A 12,788-nucleotide genomic window follows, 5' to 3' on the forward strand; every position below is an offset into this window, starting at 1 on the left:
AATAATTATTACAAATGTTTTCAGGAGATCGATTGACAATTTTCGTCCCACCGATACTTCGAAATTGCTTCACTACATTATGGAATTTAAGTTAAGCTCAATTTAATCAGGATAGAACAGTATTGAACTGTGTGACTGTGATAAGCCTGCTTTGTGAATGAAAATTCCCTTAACATACGCATGTTTTTACTATCCTGATCAATGAAGCTAAATCAGGCCGGTGTGAGAGAGGTTTTTTAAATTTTTGATCCCACGCAAAAAAAGTATTAAATGCTGCTAATCTTAAAAAATAGAAATATGTCTGATCGAACACTTTTCTCGACTTTCTCCTACACGGTTTATGTAGTGGAAGACACCTGTCATCCGCGCGAGTTACCGTGTCCGGAATTAGCGCACCATTAATGGAGGTTTAAAGAATGGGAAGGGGGTGGAGACGGTTTAATGATAAGAAATAAAGCAGCTCGACGGTACCAAAGAGCAGAGCCTCGCAAATTGGTAGGCAGTCTGAAGTCGCCCGTCTCGTATTGCGGCTCGGGTTGTCTCGTGGCAAGCAGCGAGACTTGGCAAAGGCGGCGCGAGTTGGCCTCTGTAAGCAGTTTTGGCAAAAACGCGTCCGTCCGGAGAGCTGCGGGGGCAAAAGCACGGCAGTCGGCCGCTACTGGCGACTGCAAGTTTGTCTGGCAAAGCAGAGGCGGGATTACTTTCTGCTGACGGGAATCAATACGGCGGCATCGCAGGCGGCGTGGCCGCGCGCACTGCCCCCAGGCCAGACGTTTAGGCGACGCTCCATCTCATTTCCCTCGCCCGCCTTCTGCAAAGGTTAATTTCGCGCTCGAGTGGCGCGGGCGGCGCGGGGCGGCAACTTGTGTAAGACCGCCACAGCCGCCGCCGGCCCCGGACTCAGCCCCGCGCAACTTGGCCGTCGCGACGCCGGCACGCTGCTCAGCCGGCGCGTCGACGCCGGCGCCGGCGACGTCTTGTAGCGAGCCGCTCTCGGTCTGCGCCGCTCGCCGCTTTTCAAGTCGAGTAAGTCACGCCTCGCACTGCTTCCAGCAACATCAAATGGCGAAAAGCCACGAGCTTTCGACCAAGCACTCCGTGGCGATTGACAAGTGGAATGATTCCTAATAGGCTGCTGGCACGCCTTTATACGCGGTGAATAACCTGAAACTTCCATCTCAAATGTTGCGGAAATGGAAAGTGTGACTGACGTGCTGATTTCACAGAATGTATTGATAGTCAAGGACTCGTAATGTTAGCCAATCAACGGATTGGGTGGTTTAAAAAATTCTCGAATATTTCTTTTTTTTTTTAATGTAGCCTCCTTGTAGATTAATGCACTTGGTACAACTATGTTCCAGTGTCTTGATCCCATCTCGAAAATGAGTTTCCTCCCGGCCTGCAAAATAGTTGTCAACTCCGGCTATCAATTCTTCGTCTGAAGTGATTCTTTGTCCACCAAGAAAAATTTTCAGTTTTTGGAAGAGATGGGAGTCTGACGGTGCCATATTACACTACTGGCTATTGAAATTGCTACACCAAGAATAAATGCAGATGATAAGCGGGTATTCATTGGACAAATGGCTGGTCCCGGCGGAGGTTTGAGTCCTACCCCGGGCATGGGTGTGTGTGTTTGTCCTTAGGATAATTTAGGTTAAGTAGTGCGTGAGCTTAGGGACTGATGAAAATGGCTCTGAGCACTATGGGACTCAACTGCTGTGGTCATAAGTCCCCTAGAACTTAGAACTACTTAAACCTAACTAACCTAAGGACATCACACACATCCATGCCCGAGGCAGGATTCGAACCTGCGACCGTAGCGGTCGTGCGGTTCCAGACTGTAGCGCCTTTAACCGCTCGGCCACTCCGGCCGGCCTAGGGACTGATGACCTTAGCAGTTAAGTCCCATAAGGTTTCACACACATTTGAACATTTGGACAAATATATTATACTAGAACTGACATGTGATTACATTTTCACGCAATTTTGGTGCATAGATCCTGAGAAATCAGTACCCAGAACAACCACCTCTGGCCGTAATAAAGGCCTTGATACGCCTGGGCATTGAGTCAAACAGAGCCTGGATGGCGTGTACAGGTACAGCTGCCCATGAAGCTTCAACACGATACCACAGTTCGTCAAGAGTAGTGACTGGCGTATTGTGACGAACCAGTGGCTCGGCCACCTTTGACCAGACGTTTTCAATTGGTGAGAGATCTGGAGAATGAGCTGGCCAGGCCAGCAGTCGTACATTTTCTGTATCCAGAAAGGCCCGTAAAGGACCTGCAACATGCGGTCGTGCATTATCCTGCTGAAATGCAGATTTTCTCAGGGATCGAATGAATGGTAGAGCCACGGGTCGTAACACATCTTAAATGTAACGTCCACTGTTCAAAGTGCCGTCAATGTCAACAAGAGGTGTCCGAGACGTGTAACCAATGGCACCCCATACCATCACGCCGGGTGATACGCCAGTATGGCGATGACGAATACACACTTCCAATGTGCGTTCACCGCGATGTCGACAAACACGGATGCGACCATCATGATGCTGTAAACAGAACCTGGATTCATCCGAAAAAATGACGTTTTGCCATTCGTGCACCCAGGTTCGTTGTTGAGTACACCATCACAAGCGCTCTTATCTGTGATGCAGCGTCAATGGTAACCGCAGCCACGATCTCCGAGCTGATAGTCCATGCTGCTGCAAACGTCGTCGAACTGTTCGTGCAGATGATTGTTGTCTTGCAAACGTCCCCATCTCTTGACTCAGGGATCGAGACGTGGCTGCACGATCCGTTACAGCCATGCGGATAAGATGCCTGTCATCTCGACTGCTAGTGATACGAGGCCGTTGGGATCCAGCATGGCGTTTCGAATTACCCTCTTGAACCCACCGATTCTATATTCTGCTAACAATCATTGCATCTCGACCAGCGCGAGCAGCAATGTTGCGATACGATAAACCGCAATCGCGATAGGCTACAATCTTACCTTTATCAAAGTCGGAATTGGTACGCATTTCTCCTCCTTAGACGAGGCATCACAACAACGTTTCACCAGGCAATGCCGGTCAACTGCTTTTTTGTGTGTGAGAAATCGGTTGGGAACTTTCCTCATGTCAGCACGTTGTAGGTGTCGCCACCGGCGCCAACCTTGTGTGAATGCTCTGAAAAGCTAATCATTTGCATATCACAGCATCTTCTTCCTGTCGGTTAAATTTCGCGTCTGTAGCACGTCATCTTCGTGGTGTAGCAATTTTAATGGCCATCAGTGTAGGTGAATAAGGCGGGTGTGGCAACAATTCATAACTTAGTTCGTGTAATTTTGCGATGGCGACGGCACATGTGTGCGGGCGCGTGTCAAGAGTCGTGGCACCCATCTTGCAGATAATTTTTTCATTTCTAATTCTTCATTTAAAATGTGATGTACCATTTCAGATTACATCTGGCAAGAATGAGCAACGTCGTACACTTTCCATTGGCGATGCAGTGATTTCGCCGACCGGGGTGGCCGAGCGGTTCTAGACGCTACAGTCTGGAACCGCGCGACCGCTACGTTCGCAGGTTCGTATCCTGCCTCGGGCATGGATGTGTGTGATGTCCTTAGGTTAGTTAGGTTTAAGTAGTTCTAAGTCTAGGGGACTGATGACCTCAGATGTTAAGTCCAATAGTGCTCAGAGCCATTTTGCAGTGATTTCTGGAGTAGTGACACATCTTGGGCGACCACTGTGCGGAACATCATCTGAGTTCTCCCGACCAAATTTAAATTCATTTGTCTACTTGGCAACAGTTGAATATGAAGGAGCAGAGTCCCCCAGTGTATTCTGGAAATCGGCATGAATGTCTTCTGCTTTCATACCTTCCTTTACGAAGTACTTAATCGAAGCTCGAATGTCGATTTTTTCCATCTTCGCAAATTACTATGCAGGAACAGCTACAGAGCCACATCACCGCCACAGCTCTCTTCCAAGAGCACTGACGTGGCATATGTTTACAGGCAACAGTCCAATGAACATCAAGTGAACAACTCGTTGCGCTAGCGCTGATCTCTCGTGGAGAATCCGAGAACTTTTCAAACCACCCTACTTCGAAAGCGTATGTTTTGTGCAAACATGCACTTATTTAAATGGAACGATACCTATTGGCATTAACAGACAGAAATTAGTGTAAGTTAGGATGTCAGTGGCGTTTCTTGTAGGATTCTAGTGCGAGTCGTTCACGATATATCGTATTTTGAAAACTTGTACAGTAAATACGATAGCATTCACTAAAGAACAATAGAAGTGCACATACTAGCTACGTGGATTCTGACCAGTAACAAGGCAATTGACCATCACAGGTCGCCTTCAAGATGACCGCCGGCAGCGGCAATACACGCTTCCGGTCTAGTATGAAACGCCTGTTGCACGCGTACTAACATTTAAGCGGAGATGTACGAGCAGGCTGTAATAATATATCGTTGAATGTCATCGGGTATAGTTAGTATGTCCTTGTAGACAGCGTCTTTCCTTCCCCACACAAAGCCGGCCGGAGTGGCCGAGTGGTTCTGGGCGCTACAGTCTGAAACCGCGCGACCGCTACGGTCGCAGGTTCGAATCCTGCCTCAGGCATGGATGTGTGTGATGTCCTTAGGTTAGTTAGGTTTAAGTAGTTCTAAGTTCTATGGGACTGATGACCTCAGAAGTTAAGTCCCATAGTGCTCAGAGCCATTTGAACCGTTTTCCCCACACAAATACATCTACAGCCCTCAAATCCGGGGAACGGGCTGGCCAAGGTACCAAGTCCTCTGCGCCCAATCCAACAATTTGGAAACAATTCGTGAAGACGTGCTGTAATACTTCGTGCATTATACGCTCGACAGCCTCTATATTGGTACCACAGGGTCGTCCTAGTCTGCCGAGGAACGTCTTTCAGCGTCTGTGGCAGATGGTCTGTTAGGAGGCTGCGCTACTTGTGAGCGTTCAGTGTTCTGTCTATGAAAAACGGGTGTATGATCTGATGGTTCACTATCCCACATCACACGTTTACACTTCACGGAAGCTGACATTCCATCTGACGAAGCCCATGATTGATAAATGTGGCTTCATCACTAAACAAGATAAATGGCACATCTGGAGTACCCTGTCTTAATACCCATTTAGAGAACACGAGTTTCATAATCGTTTCCATGCAGCTCTCCATGGAGAGAGATGTGATTGTGATGGAACCTGTATCGATGGAGAATGCGTAGGACACTTGTGTGACTCATGCCACTTTGCTGTCAGATTGCGCAGGAGCTAACGTGCGGATCAACTGCAGCAGCAGCAAGAAGATTATTTTCCCGTTCTTCTGTCGTCGCTTGTTTCCTTCTGTTGTGTTGTCTGTATGTTACACTACCACTTACAAATGGTTCAAATGGCTCTGAGAACTATGGGACTCAACTGCTGAGGTCATTAGTCCCCTAGAACTTAGAACTAGTTAAACCTAACTAACCTAATGACATCACAAACATCCATGCCCGAGGCAGGATTCGAACCTGCGACCGTAGCGGTCTTGCGGTTCCAGACTGCAGCGCCTTTAACCGCACGGCCACTTCGGCCGGCCTACCACTTACACATAACTCGTTGAAGAGCTTGATAAGTAGCTGCCGAGATGGTTGATGCCTATTGGGATATCTACATCTACGTACCTCTACAGGATTACTCTGCAATTCACATTTAAGTGCTTGTCAGAGGGTTCATCGAACCACAATCATACTATCTCCCTACCATTCCACTCCCGAACAGCGCGCGGGAAAAATGAACACCTAAACCTTTCTGTTCGAGCTCTGATTTCTCTTATTTTATTTTGATGATCATTCCTACCTATGTAGGTTGGGCTCAACAAAATATTTTCGCATTCGGAAGAGAAAGTTGTTGACTGAAATTTCGTAAATAGATCTCGCCGCGACGAAAAACGTCTTTGCTTTAATGACTTTCATCCCAACTCGCGTATCATATCTGCCACACTCTCTCCCCTATTACGTGATAATACAAAACGAGCTGCCCTTTCTTGCACCCTTTCGATGTCCTCCGTCAATCCCACCTGGTAAGGATTCCACACCGCGCAGCAATATTCTAACAGAGGACGAACGAGTGTAGTGTAAGCTGTCTCTTTAGTGGACTTGTTGCATCTTCTGTGTCCTGCCAATGAAACGCAACCTTTGGCTCGCCGTCCCCACAATATTATCTACGTGGTCTTTCCAACTGAAGTTGTTCGTAATTTTAACACCCAGGTACTTAGTTGAATTGACAGCCTTGAGAATTGTACTATTTATCGAGTAATCGAATATCAACGGATTTCTTTTGGAACTCATATGGATCACCTCACACTTTTCGTTATTTAGCGTGAACTGCCACCCGCCACACCATACAGGCCGGCCGAAGTGGCCGTGCGGTTCTAGGCGCTACAGTCTGGAACCGAGCGACCGCTACGGTCGCAGGTTCTAATCCTGCCTCGAGCATGGATGTGTGTGATGTCCTTAGGTTAGTTAGGTTTAATTAGTTCTAAGTTCTACGCGACTGATGGCGTTAGAAGTTAAGTCGCACAGTGCTCAGAGCCACACCATCCAGCAATCTTTTCTAAATCGCTTTGCAACTGATACTGGTCTTCGGATGACCTTACTAGACGGTAAATTACAGCATCATCTGCGAACAACCTAAGAGAACTGCTCAGATTGTCACCCAGGTCATTTATTTAGATCAGGAACAGCAGAGGTCCCAGGAGGCTTCCCTGGGGAACACCTGATATCACTTCAATTTTACTCGATGATTTGCCGTCTATTACTACGAACTGCAACCTTCCTGACAGGAAATCACGAATCCAGTCGCACAACTGAGACGATACCCCATAGGCCCGCAGCTTGATTAGAAGTCGCTTGTGAGGAACGGTGTCAAAAGCTTTCCGGAAATCTATAAATACGGAAACAACTTGAAATCCCCTGTCGATAGCGGCCATTACTTCGTGCGAATAAAGAGCTAGCTGCGTTGAACAAGAACGATGTTTTCTGAAACCATGCTGATTACGTATCAATAGTTCGTTCCCTTCGAGGTGATTCATAATGTTTGAACACAATATATGCTCAAAAACCCTACTGCAAACCGACGTCAATGATATAGGTCTGTAGTTCGATGGATTACTCCTACTACCCTTCTTAAACACTGGTGCGACCTGCGCAATTTTCCAATCTGTAGGTACAGATCTATCGGTGAGCGAGCGGTTGTATATGATTGCTAAGTAGGGAGCTATTGTATCAACGTAATCTGAAAGGAACCTAATCGGTATACAATCTGGACCTGAAGACTTGCCCGTATCAAGCGATTTGAGTTGCTCCGCAACCCCTAAGGTATCTACTTCTAAGAAACTCATGCTAGCAGCTGTTCCGTATACACCATACAAGAATAAACTTCGTTCTTGAAACTTCCTGATAGATTAAAACTGTGTGCCAGACCCTAGCTCAAACTCGGGACCTTTGCCATTCGCGAGCAAGTGCTCTACCGTCTGAGCTACCCAAGCACGACTCACGCCCCGTCCTCACAGCATTGCTTCTTCCAGTACTTCTGCTGAAGTAAAGCTGTGAGGAGTGGCTACTTGCTGTTTGTGTGTGAATCAGCTTGTTCAGACATGCATATGGGGTTTTCATCTCTCCTCAGAATTCCGCGTCCCTATTGGCTAATGCTGAGGGCAAAGGGCATGCTGGCAGAACTGAGATATCAAAATGGTGGGAAATAGTCCATTTGCACTACCGTATCAAATTAATTGTTTAACAATTTATGGAGTCAAATAGACCATTTGAAACACTCATCACCACCTTTATAGCGATTCTTCTTCATAGGAAAACATATTTGCGATGTTTCAGAATCACAGACAAATATTTTGCAAATCAAGTAATTAAATTTCAGCCACGAATAGATCGTAGCACTAAATATAACCGAGGCCTTGTATGCACTGACGTTTGACAACACAAGCAGCCTCCTCCACGACAAGTTTCCTCCTTACACTAAACATATCTGGTGAAAAAAACATTGCGATGGCAAATACCCGTGATCACGAAGCGTGCGCCATCCACCAGCTGCTGGGTAGCCGCTCCCATGCCGGCAGGGACAAACCTGCACCCACGCTGGCCAAGCTGGCCGCTGCACGCCCACCCTTGGCATCCATACTCTGAACGCTCAGAGGACGGAGGGACTATCACCAAGCACGAACTCGGGACCTTTGTCATTCGCGGGCAAGTGCTCTACCAGCTGAGCTACCCAAGCAAGACGCACACCCCGTCCTCACAGCCTTAATTCTGCCAGTATCTGGCCTCCTACCTTCCAAACTTTACAGAAGCTCTCCTGCGAACCCTGTAGAACTAGCACTCCTGAAAGAAAGGACATTGCGGAGACATGGCTTAGCCACAGCCTGGGGGCTGCAGAGTGAAAATCTCATTCTGGAAACATCCCCCAGGCTGTGGCTAAGCCATGTCTCCGCAATATTCTTTCTTTCAGGAGTGCTAGTCTGCAGGGTTCGCAGGAGAGCTTCTGTAAAGTTTGGAAGGTAGGAGACGAGATACTGGCAGAATTAAGGCTGTGAGGACGGGGTGTGAGTCGTGCTTGGGTAGCTCAGTTGGTAGAGCACTTGCCCGCGAAAGGCAAAGGTCCCGAGTTCGAGTCTCGGTCCGGCACACAGTTTTAATGGTTCAAATGGCTCTGAGCACTATGGGACTTAACATCTGAGGTCATCAGTCCCCTAGAACTTAGAACTACTTAAACCTAACTAACCTAAGGACATCACACACATCCATGACCGAGGCAAGATTCGAACCTGCGACCGTAGCGGTCGCGCGGTTCCAGACTGTAGCGTCTAGAACCGCTCGGCCACACCGGCCGGCAGCTCGGCCACAGCGGCCGCCCAACAGTAAGGCATAAGGTATATTTTCTCTAAGTATTTTCTCATCAGGTGACGATACTTTAGCGATATGAAAACGCGTATATGCTCCGATTTCTTTTGTCTTCAAAAATAGCTCATATAAAAGGGAGAAAGCTACATTTCGAGTGAGAATTTCGAGGTGTAAGGACAACAATAGCTTCATCTCAGATGGGTAAAGTGGATGTTTTACACTGGGGAGAGCCTATGTCCGGGGTGGAATTGCAGTTAGAACAATACGTCAAAATCACGACTGCTTGTCCCTGCAATGTGTCGCGGACAGCAGTAGGAGTGGACACGGAACTTCTGTCGACTAGAAGCTTCGGCTTAGACAATGACAAGCGCTTAGTCACAAAGAATGCTCCTACCTGCTGACTCTTGTCTGCAGCTATGGGGAGAATTCCTGGCTGCAGCGCTCCCTGGATGAGTGAATAGCGAAGAAACCAGTGTGCTGGGTGAACGGCGACAGAAGAGGACCTATATGTTGTGTGAGAAGACTCAATATGACGGGTGTTCGCGCTGGACGATTATTTTCCCAAAGTAAATTGATTCGTTGACTGCTTGGTGACAGTCTGACCTCAGGCACGTTCGGTAGGGCTGACGTGTGCATGCTGGGGGATGCGCATGCAGCTGCTGGCGTGGCCAGCACGGGTGCAGGTCTCTCCCAGCTGGCACGGGAGCGGCTACCCAGCAGTTCGCGGATAGGGCACGCTTCGTGATCACAATTTTGTGCGATTGTAAGGTTTTTTTCACAAGTAATGTTTAGTGTAACGTGGAAACGTTGTGGTGGAGGAAGGTGCTTGCGTTGCCAAACGTCGGTGCATACGAGACCTCAGATATATTTAGCGCTACAATCTATTTGTGACTGAAACTTAATTATTAGATTTGCAATATGTCTGCGTGTGATTCTGGAAGTACGTTTTACTGTGAAGAAGAATCATCATAAGGTAAAAATGGAAATGAGCGTTTGGCGTCATTGTTCGTGAGGCCCTTTGTGGGGCAGGTCCGGCCCTCGTTGATGCAGGTCGTATTACATTCGACGCCACATTGGGTGACCTGCGTGCCGGATGGTGAGGAAATGATGATGAAGACAGCAAAACACCCAGTCCCTGAGCGGAGGAAATTCCCGACCCAGCCTGGAATCGAACCTGGGCCCGTAGGACGGCAATCCGTCAGGCTGACCACTTAGCTATGGGGACGGACATCATCATAAGGTGGTGGTGAGTGTTTTAAGTCATCTATTTGACTCTGTAAATTGTTAAACAATTAATTTGATCGGTTAATACAAATGGAGTATTTGCCGCCTTCGTCCATCTCTTCCTCTCTCCATTCTCTGGCCATCCCCTCCTACTCTTCCTTCTCCCTCTTCATCTGCTCCTCCCTCCTCTCTCAGTCCACCCACTTCCATCTTCTTTCCTTTCTCTCTCCATCTCTCTCTCTCTATCCAACTCCTAACTGTGTCCTTCCCCTCCTTCCCCTTTTCTGGTCATTCTCTCCTCCCCACCTTCTCTCCCTATCACCAAGTTATCACCCCTACCCCAACAGCAATATTTCTTCCCACACAATGTTTGGTTGAAATCGAGTCTGGAGCTTACGAGGAGCTTTTACCCGCGCATGTCACAAACATTTCGTATATATTTAACATGTTTCACACATGTTTGTACTTATATTTCACCTGTATCTGTAGCGAATTTCCCCCTGTAGTTTCGTTTTTATGCAGCTCAATCTTTATGACGTCATACCTCCAGAACAATGTGCAGTGCAGTTTACGAGGAGCTTTTACCCGTGCATGTCACAAAATGTCGTATATATGTAACATGTTTCACACATATTTGTACTTATATTTCACCTGTATCTGTAGCGAATTTCCCCCTGTAGTTTCGTTTTTAAGCAGCTCAATCTTTATGACGTCATTCCTCCAGAACAATGTGCAGTGCAGTAACATAACTTTGCAGGTGCATTCAGTGGCATATTTCGATACTGTCTGCGAAACGTATTCCGAATAGAGCTAGTAGAAAGATGTTATAAATTAAAACGTCATTCATGGTGTGGCAGTTTTCTCGCATCCCGTTGTTTATGACATCTTATGTCCTGAACTATATGTCATGCAGTTATACAATTTTGCAGTACATTCAATGGTATATGTTAATACTGTCTGCAAAATGCATCAGAATACAGTTAGTAGTAAATAAGTAATAAATTAAAACCTCATGCTTGATGCGGCACTTTTACTGCGTGAACAGTGAAAATATAGTAAGCGATAAATTTCTCATCCTTTCGTCATTATGTGGGGGTTGTCAGTGAGACAAAGTTTCATTAAGGACTGCAATTATGTGTAAAGTTTGTTGCAACTCACTAACTTCTCTCTTTCTCAAATACTGGGATGCATAAAGCCTTGGTATTCACACATCGTGGGCTACACTCCTTTTTCGTCCCCACCCCACGCCTTTGCTATGTGAGTGGTTCTTATCCAAACAGCCATTCTTTCCAGACAGGAAGTGACATGCGTACCAAGTTTGATTAAAATCGATCTTTAGGAACAGACGTAAAACACATGTACGTACATTGTATAATATGTATGGATTAGCATCTGGAATAGAGGTTGTAATACGTGCTAGTGACGGTAACTTGCGCAACATATAATAGGATAATGAAGTAAACACGTAGTCGTAGGTGACGCTACTGATCTAGGCTTGGGATCTGAAAACACAATATTCTTTAAATTGACCTTATAATCTTATAAAGGGAACACACACAGAACTCTCGTTGAGGAGTCGGGAGGAAAATAAAGGGAGAGAAACTGAAATTGCTATTTATTTTAATGAATATTAAACTTGAAACATTACAGTTGGAACGAATATTAAGTTAAATATTAATGTGTTTCACAAAGAAGATTTTCCCCTTAATTAATAGTGCCTTCAAGTGGATCTAAGCTTTCAGGACAGTCCAGCTACGCCTATGTTTAACAAGTTTATTAGTATGATATAGTTCCTACAGTCGCCGTAGCGATACGAAGCTATAGACTCCGCACCACTGCTGTTGAACACCGCTCTCCTGAAAAGCTTACTTAAGTCTATTTCTCACGTGCCCACCCATATTCGTAGCACATGCTGGGATGTACGAAAGTAGTCGTCTCAATTTTGCGGGAGGGGACTGGGGGGAAATACTGGTAAACTACAATTACAATGCAAAGATGGCCTATTGCGACGGAACAGGACCTCCATGCAAGTTCGAACTAACACTCAAAAAGCCGCAGAGACGAATGCCTAATCGTACCTCCGTGAAAACTGGAAGTACAAATTTCCAAAGTTGTTATAATGATGAAATTGCTGACCTTTGAATACATATTTACTTATGCGATAGTTCTCTTTAACAAAACAACCTCTTTCGTATTTCTGTTCACAAGACGTAACGCATAAGCATTTGAATCAATTTAATTCTCGAATTCTGTAATGGTTGCCGTGCAACAATACAATTAGATCTGCTCCGACGATATGTCTTCCTGTTGCAGTACCTCAAGCCACAGTAAAAAGTTTTATTAACCTAGTGTCAAAGACGCTATATCAGCAGAAAATAGCGTGGCCTACACAGTCTTTATTCTCGCAGCCTTTATTCTCGCAGCCTTCATTCTTTTGTTGGAGCAAATATGTTACCGGTAATTACAGTGTAATACAATGTCAACAATGTTGAACCATCTGAGAAACAGCAGATTTGTGTTCTTTGACTTCGATTCCCGTCCTTAACGCACGGAACGGGAAGGAAAATAACAAGATTAGGATTTCTCAGCAGAGCTGATATACTCAATCCGTCTGAAAATTAGCATATTCCTCGTCTCTTAAGTAGATTTGCGTCATTACATAC

At 46.2% G+C, this 12,788-nt stretch overlaps 1 protein-coding gene across 1 annotated transcript in view; it reads left to right on the forward strand.

Annotated features, from left to right (window-relative positions):
• Window positions 1-12,788, forward strand: part of LOC124620161 (nascent polypeptide-associated complex subunit alpha, muscle-specific form-like) — a 75,798-nt gene that overhangs the window by 40,762 nt on the left and 22,248 nt on the right. Inside the window, exon 2 of the mRNA XM_047146831.1 lies at window positions 738-1,026. Within this exon, the coding sequence (XP_047002787.1) occupies window positions 738-1,026 (289 nt within the window). The remainder of the gene's footprint in view (window positions 1-737; window positions 1,027-12,788) is intronic.

This window comes from Schistocerca americana, chromosome 6 (genome assembly GCF_021461395.2).
Source record: "Schistocerca americana isolate TAMUIC-IGC-003095 chromosome 6, iqSchAmer2.1, whole genome shotgun sequence".
In the NCBI taxonomy this organism is placed as follows: domain Eukaryota; kingdom Metazoa; phylum Arthropoda; class Insecta; order Orthoptera; family Acrididae; genus Schistocerca; species Schistocerca americana.